We start from the raw sequence: 17984 nt of genomic DNA on the forward strand, positions 1-17984 counted from the left end.
CGTTTTCATAATTTTCATAATTTCATTATTGGCTGATTCTGATCTAACCAAGACTTGTAAATAAGTGTAATAACACAGCTTTTCATCTCTTTATTTTACAGGTTGGCTGCGTTTGCAGCCTGGAGAGGAGAGGGGAAGATGCCTTCTCCATCTTTTACCCTCGATGCTCAGCTGCGATTTCATGACAAATGGCTGAAGATAGACTTACAGGTACATATACCCAATGAAAGAAGGGAATAATACTGAAGTTGTTCCCTTTTCAGATTAAAAGGACAACATGAAATCACATGACCTAAATCACATGTGATGGTGTGTTACATGTGTTTTAAGAGTAAGTAAAACCAATCCAAGTTTGACAATTTTTCTTGTTTTCGGCTAAGTGCTTGACTGTATTGCTTAGTTGTTTTTGAAGAAACTGCTTCATTCCTCAACTACTGTCAGTTGGACTGTGTTGCATTATGTTGGGGATTCAGTTCAAAGCCTCTAGGTCTTTTATTACTGATAATCAATGTCTGTTTTATCCTTTTCTTCCAAAAATATTATTTGCATTTTACCTTAGTCACTTGTGCTGCTATCAGAACTAGTTTAGTTAACATAAACATCTAACATTCAGCTACTTTAGCATGGTCATAATCAAACAGAAAATTGCACAGATGATTGTTGTTTTTCATGTGTTGCTCATGTGCTTGTGAAAAGAGATGTAGCCTATAATTACACAATAACTAAGTGAAAAATCTGTTTCTTTGTTTTTTTAATGAAGATTTATGTTGTGAAAACAAACTGATTTTGGTAGTAATTATTGAGGTCGTTGTTAATATGATGAACTGAGAGAAGACTGGGAGACAAGAGAGTGAATTGACTGTCTCATCCTACCAAATAGGCTGTGCAACAAGCTGTCTGCTCTCACCTCCACAAATTGCAGCCTGTCTGGACTCAGCCTGAACTTGAAAATCGGTTTGCACTACCAAATGAAGACTAAAATTAAAGAGCTGCGTCATGTCTTCCCTTCATTAGAGCGTATCTGTAGTGCTGAACAGCTTTAGGTTTAATCTATCTGTGTGGTGGCATTGCTGAGCTACATTTTTGACATTGAAGACCTCAGATCCTTGAAAGCAAGAGCTGACTTCAAACAGATCAAGAATTTGCCTCTGCAGTAATTGTTTGAAAATGTAAAGAGGAGTGAGATACAGGTAACATGATGAATGCCTGAATTATTTTTAAGGAAAAAGTCCCTGGTCATGTTGGATCTATTCTGGCTGCAATTACACTTTAATGCCCTCATAATGCGATTGTTACCTGTCTGTGACATAACCTGTGCAGAATTTATAAAGCAAACACATACATAAAGGTGTGAATATAAATTGAACATTTTAAATTTGATAAGTGTGGACTGATTTTCACTTTGTTACTTCCTTTGGCAGCGTGCATTCTCTCCAGAGGGACTGAGTGAGATGTGGAATGAAATGGTAAAAGATGAGGAGATAACATTCAATGGAGAAGAATCGGCTCACCCAGGTATGGCACTGTGAGGTCACGGCATTCATTTACCCTCTGTGTTTCTGCCAAATTTACATGCTGCTGGAAATGTGCTTATGATAACATGGTACATTTATACACACTGTCTAAGGATGATATGTGAGCCAGGGACAAGGGTTGTAATTTTAACCTTACTGATGGAAATGAAGGTTAAATGACAGAATTTTTTTTTATCCTTTAGAAGACTGCGACTGCTTCGGAATTCAGAAGAAGGATGAACCCAATGACAAAGAAAAGAAAGAAGAGGAGGAGACGTCCACGTCTGTACATCACTCCATCATTGAGACCTGGGATTGGGGGCGGCAGCCAGGTGAGAGTGCCACCTGAGCCAGGTTAAAATGTGTTGGGCAACAATATATCCTGTTGCAGCCAACCATGACATGTCCCTGTGCTCCTCTTGTGGGTCTTGTTATTTCATGCCTTTCTTTTTCCAAGTAGGGTAATTAATACCATGCTGACACCACATGGTTTCACAATTCCTAGATGTTGACTAGATACATTGATACTGACCATTTCGACACAGGGTCAACCCCTCTGTTTATCAGTTTCATGTGTGTCAGGCCCTGCTGATGTACACATGTCTTGCTGGCACGTGAGGTGTGGAAACTCTGAAATGACAACTTGCAGCCTGCAGGTCCGAGTGGTTATTTTTACCCCTCCAGAGTGTAATCTTGGTAGGTGTGATAATGTTGACCAGCGCAGGGTAGCGTCTTTCACCCAAGCTGTGTTTACAGACTGCGTACGGACTGGGTGGGACGATGTTGTGGTCATGGGAGATAAGCATTGGGGTGGGGGGATGGGGCCATGGTCTTCATGACTAGTGTATTTGCTAGTAGCTGCTTGGCTGCTTCTCTTTTATTTTATTGACTGGAGCCAGGAAATCAAACTGGTCTGATTGTACAGTGTAACTGGATCGCTACATGAACAAGTCATTGATGCTTAAAGTTCAAACAGCATACTTCCTGCTTTTCCATTGAGCGGACAGATATCTGAAACGTGTTGATCTCAGCAGTTGCAGCACAGACCCAAGCTATTGTTTTGAAATCAGGATGGTGCACCGACACATGACAGATTTGTTCTGATTGCTAGCAGTGTATTTACTCTTTTTACCTCTCTGTTGCATGCTAAATCATCCCCTCTGAGTTAGGTATTTCTTTAGCACAAGTTACTTTTAACTGTGGTAGTTTATAATAAATAGTAAGAGACTTTGTCTGACTGGGATACATATCTGTCCTGACAGCCGAGCACAGCTGACTCTTGTGTGGCTCACACAACCTCGGGCCAGTCTGGCTTACATGAAGCTTAAGTGGATTTCAGACCTTCTATTTTGGCCCGTCTTGTCTTCCCTGCAGCGCTGCTGTCCAGACGCATAATAAAGCATTTTCTCTTGAACCGGATCAGAACAAAGGACTGGTTGTGATGAATGCCAGTGGGGAAAAATTTTGAATGGGATTTATTTTTTATTTTTTTTCATTAAACAGTGAATTCCATAAGTAATACTCTAAAGTGTCACAAGACTCTTTCTTGAAACACTGTTGTTGCTGTTGAGATGTATTTTTTTTTTTTTTTTTTTTTTTTAGTGGAACCCTCTGTACATGTGGTACCTTTATAAATCCCTGGTTCTTGTAAATGTAAGAGTTAAATATAACATTTCTAAAGCACATTGCATCTTAAATTATTAAAATGCTGCAGTATGAATGAAAAAAATGCTCTCTGGTGCTTTTTTGTTTAATCTGTAACACTTGCTTTGTATTAAGTTGCTTGTGGGTTGTATGAAATATTTTTGTATACCACAGTGGACATTGTTTTATTTAGGTCACTCAAAGTAAGGTGTTTTTTTTTTTTTTTTACATGGTGAAAGCCTTAGTGTAAGATCTCTGGTGAACACCTACAATGTATCTTTCATATACTGTGCAAAGCTTTTACATTTCTTGAATATATACATTCAAGATGAGTTTTACTGCTAGAAATTAGTTTCAAATTGTAGAAGAAAAGGCTTAACGGGAAATGGCTTAAATATACATTAAAAAAGAAAATTATATTTAAATATATTTTCGTGTAAAATCATTTTGCGCTTCTGACACCCAAAATAAAGTTTAATGTTCTCACATTTTTCTGTAAGAAGTAATTATGAGTGACAGGTAACAGTAATTTTGATCATTTTTCCATTGCTCCCTCCTTGTGTGTCTAGATGAAATTGAGCTGAAGGACTGTCTGATGGTCCTGGTGGACGATCAGCAGAAGCTCTCGGCTCAGATGGCCAAAAGCACCCTGTCTGCCCAACGCCTGCGCCAGCGCCTGGTCATCCTGGAGCGCTACCTCATCTCTCTCAGCCACAGCATGATGGAGGAGAAGTACAAGGTCCGCTGGAAGACGCCCCCCAGCCCACCGCTGCCTGCTGCTGACAATAAGAGGTAAAAAATAATTAAGCTGGAGATATCTGAGTTATCTGTTGAGACTTCTCACTCTTGTGTTTGCTGTGATTGGACCCAAGGCCCCCCCTCCCACCACATGACCCTGCACATGATAAGATGGTTTAAAGAATAAAAGGAGAATGATCTCAAAGATCTTGTGTTCACTGACCAGTTACAGTAAATGAGAGTGTGTTAGAGGAGTGTGTTAAACTACAGATTGTTAACTTAAAAGCTCTCGTCAACACCAAACTCCGCCACCACATTTGTACAGTGAGTGCAGATTTTTTTGCACATGCTATTGATTTAACTAAAACCGTTACAAAGTGAACCTATAAAGCACAGTTCAGTTTTTCCTGGTGTGTACAGTGCTCTGACTTACAGATTGTTCATAATAATTTGAGTTAAACCCCCCAGCTTAGTGTATGAAAGCCGGTGCTTTCCGCTTGTTGGCCCCTTAAGCACACTTCAGTATACATCTTTGTGCTTGTGGTCTCCTGTGCTCTATAATTCTGTTCCAAACTTCTACACAGATGTTTTAGCTTGTGCTCTGTTTGTATTGAAAACCTGTCTTTAAGGTTTTTCTGCTGAATTATCAGATAGTAGAATTTCTTCAGCTGCTCCTCAGGCATTAATGGGTAGTGTTTACTATAATTTTTATGTCATGCATCCCTGAGATGCTCTTACATGGGGCTATGGACTCCCAGCATTTGATATACTTCAATTTGAATGTCAGTGAAGAGATGATACACAGTTTGAGTTGATCCCTGTGTTGTTTTGTTATTTCAGCCCTCGTCCAATCAGTAAAGGTGTTGAAGGTCTGGCCAGAGTTGGGTCTAGGGCAGCTCTCTCCTTTGCCTTTGCTTTCCTGCGTCGGGCCTGGAGGTCAGGTAAGAATGTCCCGGGACAGTGACAGTAAAGATGTTTTGTCCCCTTGTAGCAGCGATGACAGCTGCTGTCATGGTAATGGAGCTTTGCTTAACAGCTGTTGATGAATGTGCAGCACCACTTTACACACTGCTCATAGTAAACAACCCAGCATATTTCGCAACGGTATGTTTTTAGCATTAGCCTGTGGTGTCCACTAGATGAAGGACTGTAGGAGTTTGTGCAGGACAGGGTCAGGGTGACTTGTTGGTAACTTTCCTAATGCCCTGTGATAAGAATGTATTTACCATGAAAATTGGCCATTTGGTTGCATGTAGTTGTGAATCTTCACACATTAACATTAAAAAGCAGATACATCGGGAAAAATCAATCAATCTCTGTTACAGAGAAGGTAAATATATATATATATATATATACAATATAATATTAATATAAAGCAGTCCAGTGCAACATGGAGTTGAATTTGTATTTCATAGTATTAGTAATATATATATGATGAATAATGTGTATCTCAGTGAATAGCAGTGACACAGTCTGATTAAATCTCATAATTAACAGCTTCAGCAGCAGCTGTGTTTGTTTGAAAGCCTTTGTTGTCAGCTTTGCAAGTAGAGATGCTGTTTTTGTTATGTGTACTGATACAAGGTTGAGAGCTGCCTGTCCACAGGGACTGGGTGTGAACAAAGAGCCTGCCTCTCTTCTGTGGCCTTCCTGTAACATGAGCAACACACACACACATAGTTAAGCTTCTCATCCTCTGTCTAACTGTGTTCCTGGAATACACTGTCAGAGCAGCAGAAGTGCAGCTATGTGTTCTTTCATCCACAAACCTGCTGAATGAATACATGTACAAATCCTGTAGAGAAATACCGAGATATTGTGTTAGTGGGACTATAACAGCCAGGAGCATGAAATGTGATTGGTTACTAGTTAAATTTGCTACCTGAAGGTTATCTCACAGTGAATAAGTGACGTAAAAATAGTTCTCCTTTACTAATGAGGTCTGTTGTGGATTTGAAATTGCGGTCAGTTTGTAGTTTATGTGTCATTATATGCGTATGTACAGAGCATTTTCTTTTAGGTTAAACATAAACAAAAATACTATAAATTCTCCATTTGTCCTGTTGCTGGGCCTGGGAAACTGTCAATTTTCTACTTTTGCGTAACCCCTGTGTAGTGCAATCAAAGAACTAATTTATAAAACAGATGTTTGTGCTGTCTTACAGGAGATGATGCAGATCTTTGCAGTGAGCTTCTCCAGGAGTCTCTGGATGCCCTGCGTGCCCTGCCAGAGGCCACACTGTTTGATGAGGGAACTGTGTCATCGGTGTGGCTGGAGGTTGTTGAGAGGGCCACTAAGTTCCTCAGGTTTGTTATTTACTGATCACCTGATAATTAGGACTTAGAAAACATATAGGATTATCTTGATGATTCCTGGTTGTTCTCTCCTTTGGGACTAGTGATGTACATGGAAGTGCCACTACCAAGGGCAACATTCCTCTGCAGGACCAGCACCTGGTCCTGGCCATCCTGCTGGAGCTGGCTGTACAGAGGGGCACCCTCAGGTAACCACATACCCTTCATATCTGCAAGTATTTGCTGATATCCTACTGTGGTCATTCCTCACTGCCGACTTAACCCTGTCATCCTTTTGTCTTTCCAGTCAGCTGCTGTCTGCTGTTCTCTTACTGCTGCGGCTGTGGGAAAGTGGCACCAGAGAGATGGACAATGAACGCTCCACCCAGGGAACCAGCGCTCCTCTACTACCCCTCCTCCAGCGCTTTCAAAACATACACAGCAGCAAGGAAGAGCCTGTTCCCGAAGAGGAAACTGAGGTGAACAATTTCTTCTGTATCTCACGAGTGGCACCAAATGCAGACAATGAGAGAACAAGGTTGAAATACATGAATACTAATGTCATCAAATGAAAATCTGTTGCTTGGGAACACATGTCTTAAAATACCTCTGCTCCTCTATTCCTGGTTGAGATTCAAGCTAATAAGCTACTTTGTGGTTGGTTGCTGTTATTTCCAGATCCTCACAGCCCCTTTGAGTCCAAATGAGAGTTTCCTGCGCTACCTGACTTTGCCTCAGGATAATGACCTGGCCATTGACCTTCGGCAAACAGCTGTGGTGATCATGGCCCACCTGGACCGCTTGGCTTCACCGTGCAGCCCTCCTCATTGCAACTCCCCCACATCGCACAAGGTGACAACTCTTGTTATAAAGTGGCAAAGCTTAAGTGATTTGTTTATTTTTGTTTTTTAGGTCAGTGATGCTACTTCCTCCCCCACTCATTGCTTGAATTACAGGCCTGTTTTATCATGTTTGTTCTATATATGTCTGTGCCCTATTTACTGGTATTATTATAGTGGGACAGGAAGCATGGATAAACATGGTCATCATCAATCCTCCTTTGGAAAAATGTGGAACTGCAGATATTATTCAGTGGTTATGTAAAATGCTTAAGCATAAAAAGTACATTTTTTGTAGATATGTATTGTTACCAAAGGAGGGATCGCAGCCAAAATCTCCAACAATCACTGACCTTGTCTCCCTGTGTCTCCTCTTGTTGCAGGGAACCTTGCAGGAGGTGATTGCCTGGGGTCTGTTGGGCTGGAAACTTTATGCCAACGTTAATGGACCCATTCAGTGTAAAGCCCTGTCCAGCCTTGGAGTCACACAGATTGTCTGTTCAGAAAAGGGTTTTCTCATCCTGTCCAGCAGTAGTGCTGTTTACACCCAGAACTACAAGAGCACAACCCTGGTCAGTTGAGTTGTGATGTTACTTTCTGTTTAGCAATATACACCCAATCTGAACTAGTTTTATTCTGACAAAAGCAATCTCTGTGTCACTGAATTATTTTGTTGCAGGCTCCTATGCTGATCCACAGTCTGAGCTCCAGAAAGATCATAAAGCTTGCAGCTCATCCCGATGGGCAGCACTACTTGGCCCTGTCATCTAACGGGGAGGTGTTCTCCTGGGGCTGCGGTGATGGTGGCCGCCTTGGACATGGAGACACCACGTAAGTAACCTGAGAAAACCATGGCTGATATTAAAATTCCTCTAAGCGTCGCCTGGTTTGTTATTTCCATCTTGACACATCATGTAAATGAGATGCTGTATGGAAAATCCAGTGCTTTTGCAACTGTGGCATTACATTGACAACAGCAAAGCTGTAGAGTTGGGGTATCTGGGCCACTAAATCCAGTTTCTGGGGATTTAGCTAAATTAAATTATTGATTAAGCAGAAAGTGAAATTATAGATTACGTTATTTCCCAAATCTGGGACATTCCTATTAATGTTTCATGCTTGTAGATCAAAGTCAACATCCTCAGCTACCACTGCCGAACCAAAAATGCTTGAAATATCACTTTTCACTGAAAGATTTCTTCTTATCTCAAATTTTTGAAACCATCAGAAAAGGAATTTCAGTCTCCGTTTCTGCTTTGTCTCAGGTATCTGGAAGAGCCGACAATGATTGCAGCCTTCAATGGGAAACAAGCAGGAAAGCACGTGGTTCATGTTGCATGCGGGAGCACATACAGCGCTGCCATTACAGCTGATGGGGAGCTCTATACATGGGGCAGAGGGAACTATGGTCGACTGGGGCACGGTGAGCTGCGTGTGCACTGAACCTGCAGAACACATGGTCTTTATTAAAATAACATATCTGTCTGTTTAAACACTGAAAATCAATTGTCTTTTGATTTGGTTTTAGGCTCTAGCGAGGACCAGACTACACCCATGCTGGTGACTGCGCTGAAGGGACTGAAGGTGGTGGATGTAGCATGTGGAAGTGGTGATGCACAAACGCTTGCTGTGACAGAGAATGGTAAGAAAAAAAACATAGAAACCACCAGCTTCACCAAAACTGTCGCGGTTCTGTTTCTATTGACCTTCTGCGTGTCTCCACAGGTCAGGTTTGGTCCTGGGGGGATGGAGACTATGGCAAACTGGGCCGAGGAGGCAGTGATGGCTGCAAGACACCCAAACTTGTGGAGAAACTGCAGGACCTGGACATAGTGAAGGTGTGCTGCGGCAGCCAGTTTTCAGTGGCCCTCACCAAAGATGGCCAAGTGTACACCTGGGGAAAAGGAGACAATCAACGTCTAGGTCACGGCACTGATGAGCATGTCCGCTACCCAAAGTTGCTCGACAGTTTACAGGGTGAGTTCACTGCAAAAAAAAAAAAAAAAGCTTTCAAAGCTTTTAAAAGCAAAGACTGATTTCTGTCTTTTATGTCTGAAATCAGGGAAGAAAGTAGTGGATGTTGCTGTGGGATCGACCCACTGCCTAGCTCTCACTGATGATGGAGAGGTGCACAGTTGGGGCAGCAATGATAAACTACAGCACTTTGATACACTGTTTTCTAACAAGAAGCAGCCTAAGGCTCTGCCAGGGCTCAACTCCAAACACATAGTGGGGATTTCCTGTGGCCCAGGACAGGTAATATCCTGAACTCTCACTGCTGATTTGTCTGTGCTTAAAATGCTTGATAATAGGCTCAACACATAGTATTTGTTTGTTTTCAGAGCTTTGCCTGGTCCTCGTGCTCAGAGTGGTCTGTTGGGCAGCGGGTGCCCTTCGTGGTGGACGTATGTCCCATGACCTTTGAGCAGCTGGACCTGCTCCTGCGGCAGGTCAGCGAGGGGATGGATGGCAGCTCAGACTGGCCCCCCCCACAGGAGAAGGAGTGTATGGTAGTCGCCACACTCAACCTGCTCAGGCTGCAGGTAGGCAGCAGACTGTTAAGTTGTTTCCAGACGTTTCATTAGAGAGGCATTAATTTGTTTGTGATGCACCTTTTCATTTATGGTATTTTAGCAACCTCTCCTCACCCTCTCTAATGCCTAGTTTACCACACACAACTGTGCCCAATGATTTCTAATATTACAGTTTGTCACAACAACAGTAGACAACATTTCTAAAACCTTCCCTCTCTGCCCTCAGCTCCACGCAGCCATCAGCAACCAGGTGGATCCAGAGGAGCTGGGATTGGGGCTTGGCAGCGTGCTGCTTAACAACCTGAAGCAAACAGTGGTAGTACTTGCTAGCAATGCCGGGGTACTCAACACTGTGCAAGCAGCTGCCCAAGCTGTCCTCCAGAGTGGCTGGTCTGTGCTGCTGCCCACTGCTGAGGAAAGGGCGAGGGCATTATCCTCGCTTCTGCCTAATGCTGGTGAGTGCAGATCACAACATTAGCTGCCAGTCATTATACACAATAATGGGCAATTAATAGTCCATTAGCTCAACTTAATTTTCATATGAACTGAAGACACTGTCAGAACTGGGAGACTGAGGTTTTTTTCTTAATTTTTTTCAGCATCAGGAAATGAGATGAGCGTGAGTCCTGGACGTCGCTTCATGATCGACCTGCTGGTCAGCAGCTTAATGGCTGATGGGGGGTTGGAATCTGCACTTAATGCAGCCATCACTGCTGAGATACAGGTCAGTGTGTTTAACATGAGTCATCAGTCTGCCCTGCTTTTGCACGCAGTGTATTCATGGCAACAATGCCTCATCTGTTTGAGTAACAAAATGTTGATGAAGCTTTGTCTTTGGCCTCAGAGTCTAGTTGAATTTTAAAATCCTAAAAGACAAATGCCAGAATTTACTGGCCCCATTCAGTATTTGTAGACTTGTAATTTGACAGATTGAATTTGATTCTTATTTCAAGACTCAGTGGTTTCCTATAACTAAAAGAGAATATTAGACATCAGTGGTTTAAATCTCCTACAGTCACATCCCTGATCTCCTGAAGTAACCCTTCACATGACATAAGGGCTTCACACTTCATAATTTTTTCCTGACAGGATATCGAAGCCAAAAAGGAGGCTCAGAAAGAGAAGGAGATAGATGAACAGGAGGCCAATGCCTCCACCATGCACCGCTGTCGCACCATGTTGGACAAAGACCTCATCAACACAGGCATCTACGAGTCAGCGGGGAAACAAAGCCTCCCTCTAGTGCAGCTTGTCCAGCAGCTGTTGAGGTACCTGGGCTTCACCTGAAACATGCTAAATTTAAATTTATTTACAATTAAATTGTATTGTCTTGTGCAAATCCTCGCTGTGTTCGAGCAGATTTACATATTTGTTCCTACAGGAACATCGCCTCCCAGACCATCGCAAGGCTGAAGGATGTTGCTCGCCGCATCTCCAACTATTTAGAGGCAGAACATGTCAGCAAGGAGCGCTCTGCATCTCTGGACCTGCTGCTGCGCTTCCAGAGGCTGCTTGTTAGCAAGCTCTACCTGGGGGTCAATGGGACAGAGAATGTAAATGGATACAGTAAGTCATCCTCAGTTTTCTCTACTCCCCCAGGTTTATCAGGTTTAAAATGTGTTGTAGATGGGCAGTGTTTGATTCCTCTGTTGCTTCTGCAGATCCAGAGCTTCTGGGTGTTGGTTCCCTGTTAAAGAAGTACATTGCCCTTCTGTGTACTCACATTGGAGACATCCTCCCAGTGGCAACAAGTATCGCCTCCACGGGTCGCCGCCACTTTGCTGAAGTCTCTCGTGTTATTGAAGGCGATCTAACTGGTAATTACCTTTTCCAAACGTTTGTGTGCAGCATGAAGTCTAATCTTTGAAAGATCCTGTGAGACAGTTATGGGCGTGTTGCTGTCTTTTCTCTGGCAGGAGTGCTTCTGCCTGAGTTGGTGGTGTCCATCGTCCTCCTGCTCACCATAGATGCAGGTCTGATGCAGGAGACTGGTTCCATCCCTCTCCTTGCTGGACTCCTGGAACATCTTGACCGTTTCAACCACCTGGCTCCAGGACATGAGAGGGACGATAATGAGGATCTGGCATGGCCGGGCATTATGGGTATATCACAGACTGTATTTAACATGTCCCTGAATGTCATTTACCAGATCACAATCCTAAGTTTGAGGGTTATTCACAGCATCTTGTTAAGAGTGTAACTAGCTCTTATTCTGCTGTGGCAGGATCCTTCTTCACAGGCCAAAGCTCCAAGAACAATGAGGAGGTTTCACTAATCCGCAAGGCTGACCTGGAGAATCACAACAAAGACGGTGGTTTCTGGACAGTAATTGACGGAAAAGTCTATGACATCAAGGACTTCCAGGCTCAGTCCCAGTCGTTGACAGGAAACAGTGTCCTGGGTAATGATACAAAAAAAATCCTTTTGGTTGCATAAAATGTAAAAGTTAAAAGTTTTTACAGGTAGTTTAAGTTGTATCCATCTCGTTTTGCTACAGCTCAGTTTGCAGGAGAGGATCCTGTGGTTGCTTTGGAAGCTGCTCTGCAGTTTGAGGACACCAGGGAGTCAATGCAGGCCTTCTGTGTTGGCCAGTATATGGAGGTATCTGTTAGCTCAACAAACATTTTCTTATTGTAATGTCTTACTTTGTCATTTGTTCTAGTCTTTGATATTGTGATGTTTTCTCATTTACAGCCTAACCAGGAGACGGTCACCACTCCAGACCTCAGCAGTCTGTCTTCCCCTCTCATTGACACAGAGAGGAACCTGGGGCTGCTACTGGGTCTCCACGCTTCCTACCTGGCCAAGAGTACCCCCCTGTCCCCCATGGAGAATGAATGTGCCAGTGGGTGTCATAATTTTGAACCAGCCCTTTGATCCAGATCTTTCATAAAAAATGTTTGTATTGGATTTAATTTTAACTTATGTCTTTGCACAGAATGGCTCCAGTCCTCCATATTCTCCGGGGGTTTGCAGACCAGTCAGATCCACTATAACTACAATGAGGAGAAGGATGAAGACCATTGCAGCTCCTTGGGTACAACCACTCCAGACAAGGCCAAACTCTACTCCAGGAGAATAACCCTCAGTGACCACGCACAGCCTTTCCTGCAGGCCATTGCTGACAACAACACTCAGGACCACACTGTGAAGGTACGAGCATGACAAAAGTGAGTGAAGCTACACAGTTAGCAGGAAGCTAAAGGATGGAGTCATGCTTTTGTGTTTTGTTTTTGTTTGTGACATTATAGGACTTCCTATGCCAAATAGAGCGTTGCTGTAAGCAGTACCATCTTATTACGCCCATCACCTTCCCCCCGGAACACCCTGTGGAGGAAGTCGGTCGCCTGCTGCTCTGCTGCCTGCTCAAACATCAAGACCTCGGTAACCTAGCAACTAGGCTCAGACGGGCTGTTTGAGGAGGAACTAGGAGCTAATTTTGGCTCACTTTGCCACTGAAATTATTTTTTCCTCCATTCTTATTAGTTATGCTAAGATGATGCACTGAAATCTTTGTTTTCTGCGCTTGCACAATCTGCAACACTTCTATAAGCAACTGATCACATCCGAAGTGATTTGCACTTGTGCAACAATTTAGTGTAAAATCTCTTCCTGTCACAGGTCACATTGCTCTTTCACTTGTCAGTCAATGTGCCTTGGGTGTGGACCAAGGAAAACAGAGGTCCCTCCCTAAATCTGTGATTGACGTGTGCCGCATGGTCTACCAGGCAAAGTGTTCTTTAATCAAGGTACGATTCCTGCTTGTAACCTCATGATAATAAAATACTTTCCTTATATTAATTCACCAGTAGGAAATGTTGTGCAGGTCATTTGTGTTACAAAGGAAAAAAACAGGGCTTTAAATGACACATTGGCTTTGTCCCCTTTATTTTAGACCCATCAGGAGCAAGGACGCTCTTATAAAGAGGTGTGTGCCCCTGTCATCGAGCGTCTGCGCTTCCTGTTTAACGAGCTGCGTCCAGCTGTGAGCAACGACCTGTCTATAGTGTCAAAACTGAAGCTGCTGAGCTCTCAGCCCCGCTGGAGGAGGATCACCCAGAAACTCATCAGGGACCGCAGGAAAAAAAGAGGTGGGTTACTCAAAACCTACCGCAGAGTGATGTTTTTTTTGTTGTTGTTTCTTTACATATAAACATTTTCTGAATTTAAATGTGCTCTGTTTTTTAGTGCCTAAGAAGTCAGAGTCTGCTGACATAGAAGAGCCAAAACTGGAGAATGAAGGGACCAATGAAGAGGAACTTAATGTTCATATCAGCCCCACACCTGCTGACCGGAAATCATCCACTAGCAAGACATCCAAGGTAGTTTAAAAGGACGTAGGACATTTCATAGAATTAAAATAATGTAACACAAAAATGTCTTTGTTCTTAATATTTACATTTTGACACTGTAAACAGAAATGAAGCCTCATGTGGATCCAGACTGGTATTGAATCACACAATTAAACAGGTTCTCTTTAACAATGAAGGCTTTAGCCAAAGTATGTGTTTTGGTTGATTTAAATTGTACTTTAAATTGTTTTCTTACATTGTGCTTAAAGTGATAGTTTAGGTTAATTGATCGGGGTTGTGTGAGGTAGTCATGCATAGTCATTGTGTTACCTCTAACAGAACCTTCAGATCAATGCGCTGCCAGAAACAGAGCGATTTGCTGCTGTGCATAGGGTCAGCAGAAAAAAACGCATTTTAATCACTTTTAAAAGACGCCCACCGAAACAATCCACTATCCGTTTAAATGTATGCTTCATTTAGAATATTTACATTGCTTTATCTTCCTGTCAAAACCAGGTGAAGTTTAGCTTTTTCTGATTCATCCAGCTGACCTAATACAGTGCACACTGTAGGTACGTTTGTGCGTAGGATTACGGTAGTTCAGCGGTTGAGATAATAAGTGAAACGTACATTTCACTACATATTGAATTGTTTCGTGGCCGTCTTTTAAAAGTGTCTAAAGCACATTTTCTCTGCAGGCCCCGTGCACAGCAGCACATTGCTCTGCTAGTGTGCCACTTTCCCTGCTGCCTCTCCTCACTGGCAGTGGGCAGTGGTAAGACACTGACATGCGTGACTGCCTCACACAACCTCACGCCAAATAACCTGAACTATCACAACGCAGTGGTTGTTGATGTTAGTATAGTCTGACATTCCTGTATCTTTAATTCCTTTGCAGCAGGACAAGTGGCAGCCGCTTTTAAACACTGTGGCCAATGTCCAGAAGTACCGCTGGCTGAAACACAGTGTTCAGGGTGTCTTTTCTCAGTCCAGCCTTATGGCCACCATAGTGGAGTTTGTACTGAAAGAAGAGCCTCTGGATGTAGAGAAGATGAGGAAGTGTCTTCTTAAACAGGTGACAGTGAAGTTACAGATCACCAGTCATTTCATAAACTGTTAATGTGCCAATATTTAGAACATGAAAAGTGACAGATGTTAACTGTCTCATCACAGCTGGAGAGGGCTGAGGTGAGGCTGGAGGGCATCGACACCATGCTGAAGTTGGCCTCCAAAAGCTTCTTGCTGCCGTCTGTGCAGTATGCAATGCTCTGTGGGTGGCAGAGGGTCATACCAGAAGGGACCAACATTGGGTAAGTCAGCAGTTTGAGATCTAAGGTAAAAAAGACATGAGCATATTTCCCTTAATCTTATAAAGTTTCATTGTTAGTGTATTGAATTATAATCAGGCAGTGGACGTAAATGCACACAGTCCATGTGTTTCTGTCCATGATGGTGTTTTATTACTTCTACTGTCTCCTCTCTCCTTCTCAGAGAGCCCTTGTCTGACTGCCTGAAGGACGTGGATCTGATCCCTCCCTTCAACCGCATGCTTTTGGAGGTCACCTTCGGCAAGTTGTATTCCTGGGCCATCCAGAACGTTCGCAACATCCTGCTTGAGGCCAGCGCCCGCTTCAAAGAGCTTGGTGAGTGTAGGGACTATATGGTTGGTTTATTTCAGTAATCTAAACTTGTACTAGTAGGCCATCATTTTTACACCTGTTACACACACAGACACACTGACCATCTGTTTGTCTGGTAAACAGGTGTGCAGCCTGTTCCCTTGCAGACCATCACCAATGAGAACCCAGCGGGACCAAGCCTTGGCACCATTCCACCCGCCCGCTTCCTTCTGGCCATGATACACATGCTGTCCCTGAAACATGGGTCCAACAGCCTCAGTCTCTTGCTAAATTCTGGCATACTTGCTCTCACACAGAGTATCCTCAGGCTCGTAGGTGAGCACTGTCCAATTAAATATTCAGTCCTCAGTCTAGTCAGAGCAGACGCAGAGGGCACCAGTCCAAATTTATGGATCGAGGAGTTTGATGTATCTTTTATTGTTGTATTTCCAGGGCCCAGCACAGACAGCAGTGAAGAGGACCTGAGTTTATGTGCACATGGAGGCTCAGCCACAGTGCTGGAGGAGTCCAGGAAGGAGGCTGCCCCCGTCCCCCTACCCTCCTCTGGCCCTGAGCTGGCTGCCATGATGAAGATAGGCACCAGGGTCATGAGGGGAGTCGACTGGAAATGGGGAGATCAGGTACCTGAATCCATTTTATAGTCACTTTGGCAGCTGATGGATTACTGCTTTATTACTATCTGACACAGGGAGGAAAGGGCTGTTGTTTAGTATTTGACCCTGTGCATACTCTGTCCAGGACGGTCCAGCACCAGGACTGGGCAGGGTCATTGGGGAGCTGGGTGAGGATGGCTGGATCAGGGTCCAGTGGGACACAAGCAGCACCAACTCGTACAGGATGGGCAAAGAGGGGAAGTATGATCTTAAACTGGCAGAGCCACCACCAGCTTCCCAGCCCCCCACTGAGGACTCAGACACAGAGGATGATACAGGTGATCTTACATTACTGCCTCAGCAAAGACCACAACTACAAGCCAAAGGTGAGCTTCAACCCTTCATCTTCACACTCTCCTCTTTGTCACAGAAGGTGAGCTGATGGAGAAGAGCAGCCATCCGACAGCTATGATGCTAACCAGCACCGTCAACCTGCTGAAGATGCTGTCTCTGTCAGCTGGGATCTACGCAGAGGTGCTGCAAACAGACGCAACACGGACCCTGTGTGGGCTACTGAGGATGCTTGTGGAGAGTGGTGCTAACGACAAGTCAGGTAGCTGAACTGCCATGATGTTAAAGAGATTTTTATCTTTTCACGTGACAAGTTATTGGGTATCTTCTTATTCTAACTTGACCCACCTTTGTTGTCAGGCTGTCACTCCCACAGGCTGGTGTCTCGGGAGCAGCACAGAAGCTGGTGTACACTGGGCTTCATACGCAGCATCGCTCTGATGCCCCAGATGTGCAGCACGCTTAGCACCTCTGCATGGATTAGCCTGCTCATCCGGATTGTTGAGGGACACCAGTCCTTCAATGCCATTACTCTGCAGAGACAGGTGGGTTACTGTTATCATGTATGTGCTTCCCATGCTGTTAATGTGCCAGTTGTATGATTTTATTTTTTTCATTTTAGAGATTCTGCAGGGAAACGTACAGAGAGGAGCAGGCTTAGTTGAATATATTTGGAGGAGGTTTATTCATACATTTTTTGAGACAATATCTCTATGGAGGTAACACATTGTGTTGTGTCTCCAGATCCTGGCACTGCGTCTCCTGCAGGCAGTCCTGCCCTCGTGGGACAAGATGGAGCGCTCTCAGGACATGAAGTTCCTGGTGGAGAAGTTGTTCAACTTCTTGGGAAGTCTACTGAGCACCTGCTCATCAGACCTGCCTCTCCTCAGAGGTGAGGTCCCGATTCCAACTTTAAATGAAATTCATCTGTTTTTTCTTTAATGTGTATTTTAAAATTGTGACTTCCTCCCCACAGAGGGTTCCCTGCGAAGGAGGAAGTCCCGCCCCCAGGCATCTCTTACAGCCACTCACAGCAGCACCCTGGCTGAGGAGATTGTTTGTGTCCTGCGTACTCTGCACTCTCTTGGCCAGTGGAACAGTCTGATAAATGATTACATCAACGCTCAGCTGAGCGCTATTGGAGATGTTATGGCCGGCTGCCAGTCTGAAGCGGTAAGATTTGCTGCAGTGTTGTGGATTGAAGTTGTATCTGTGCTCAAACCTCAACCCTCAACAAAACTTTGATTCTGACTTCATTTATAAAATCTGCTTTAGTATAAATCTCTGTTTGTCTTTATTTCAGTGTTTCCTGGAGGAATATTTTCCTGACTCAGAGGGTCCCAGAGTGGGCAGTCTGATGGCAGTGCTAGCAGTGATTGGAGGGATTGATGGGCGTCTGAGGCTGGGTGGCCAGGTCATTCATGAGGAGTACGGAGAGGGAACAGTCACACGCATCACCCCTAAAGGACGAATCACTGTCCAGTTTCATGAGATGAGGAACTGCAGGGTTTGCTTGCTAAGCCATCTCAGACCGGTATGAAAGT

At 43.9% G+C, this 17984-nt stretch overlaps 1 protein-coding gene across 4 annotated transcripts in view; it reads left to right on the forward strand.

The window, feature by feature from the left end:
* Positions 1 to 17984, forward strand: part of herc2 (HECT and RLD domain containing E3 ubiquitin protein ligase 2) — a 45236-nt gene that overhangs the window by 1085 nt on the left and 26167 nt on the right. The window contains exons 2-42 of one of the 4 annotated variants that reach the window (XM_071487100.1): positions 102 to 210; positions 1422 to 1515; positions 1718 to 1846; positions 3728 to 3950; positions 4737 to 4837; positions 6062 to 6203; positions 6296 to 6400; positions 6499 to 6670; positions 6870 to 7043; positions 7414 to 7602; positions 7710 to 7861; positions 8296 to 8453; positions 8559 to 8672; positions 8756 to 9007; positions 9093 to 9286; positions 9373 to 9573; positions 9791 to 10019; positions 10164 to 10288; positions 10654 to 10832; positions 10946 to 11130; positions 11226 to 11381; positions 11481 to 11666; positions 11789 to 11965; positions 12062 to 12165; positions 12259 to 12409; positions 12503 to 12717; positions 12816 to 12948; positions 13186 to 13313; positions 13460 to 13655; positions 13753 to 13886; positions 14755 to 14931; positions 15030 to 15166; positions 15348 to 15499; positions 15620 to 15811; positions 15929 to 16116; positions 16235 to 16427; positions 16520 to 16702; positions 16801 to 16985; positions 17185 to 17332; positions 17417 to 17613; positions 17744 to 17974. In XM_071487100.1, coding sequence (XP_071343201.1) covers positions 139 to 210; positions 1422 to 1515; positions 1718 to 1846; positions 3728 to 3950; positions 4737 to 4837; positions 6062 to 6203; positions 6296 to 6400; positions 6499 to 6670; positions 6870 to 7043; positions 7414 to 7602; positions 7710 to 7861; positions 8296 to 8453; positions 8559 to 8672; positions 8756 to 9007; positions 9093 to 9286; positions 9373 to 9573; positions 9791 to 10019; positions 10164 to 10288; positions 10654 to 10832; positions 10946 to 11130; positions 11226 to 11381; positions 11481 to 11666; positions 11789 to 11965; positions 12062 to 12165; positions 12259 to 12409; positions 12503 to 12717; positions 12816 to 12948; positions 13186 to 13313; positions 13460 to 13655; positions 13753 to 13886; positions 14755 to 14931; positions 15030 to 15166; positions 15348 to 15499; positions 15620 to 15811; positions 15929 to 16116; positions 16235 to 16427; positions 16520 to 16702; positions 16801 to 16985; positions 17185 to 17332; positions 17417 to 17613; positions 17744 to 17974 — 6753 coding nt within the window. In that variant the 5' untranslated portion in view covers positions 102 to 138. The remainder of the gene's footprint in view (positions 1 to 101; positions 211 to 1421; positions 1516 to 1717; positions 1847 to 3727; positions 3951 to 4736; positions 4838 to 6061; positions 6204 to 6295; positions 6401 to 6498; positions 6671 to 6869; positions 7044 to 7413; positions 7603 to 7709; positions 7862 to 8295; positions 8454 to 8558; positions 8673 to 8755; positions 9008 to 9092; positions 9287 to 9372; positions 9574 to 9790; positions 10020 to 10163; positions 10289 to 10653; positions 10833 to 10945; positions 11131 to 11225; positions 11382 to 11480; positions 11667 to 11788; positions 11966 to 12061; positions 12166 to 12258; positions 12410 to 12502; positions 12718 to 12815; positions 12949 to 13185; positions 13314 to 13459; positions 13656 to 13752; positions 13887 to 14754; positions 14932 to 15029; positions 15167 to 15347; positions 15500 to 15619; positions 15812 to 15928; positions 16117 to 16234; positions 16428 to 16519; positions 16703 to 16800; positions 16986 to 17184; positions 17333 to 17416; positions 17614 to 17743; positions 17975 to 17984) is intronic. The other 3 variants (XM_071487102.1, XM_071487103.1, XM_071487101.1) reach the window with 3 other exon arrangements.

This window comes from Trachinotus anak, unplaced genomic scaffold, assembly GCF_046630095.1.
Source record: "Trachinotus anak isolate AG129_WGS33_773 ecotype Australia unplaced genomic scaffold, CSIRO_AGI_Tana_v1 ptg000010l, whole genome shotgun sequence".
Lineage (NCBI taxonomy): Eukaryota > Metazoa > Chordata > Actinopteri > Carangiformes > Carangidae > Trachinotus > Trachinotus anak.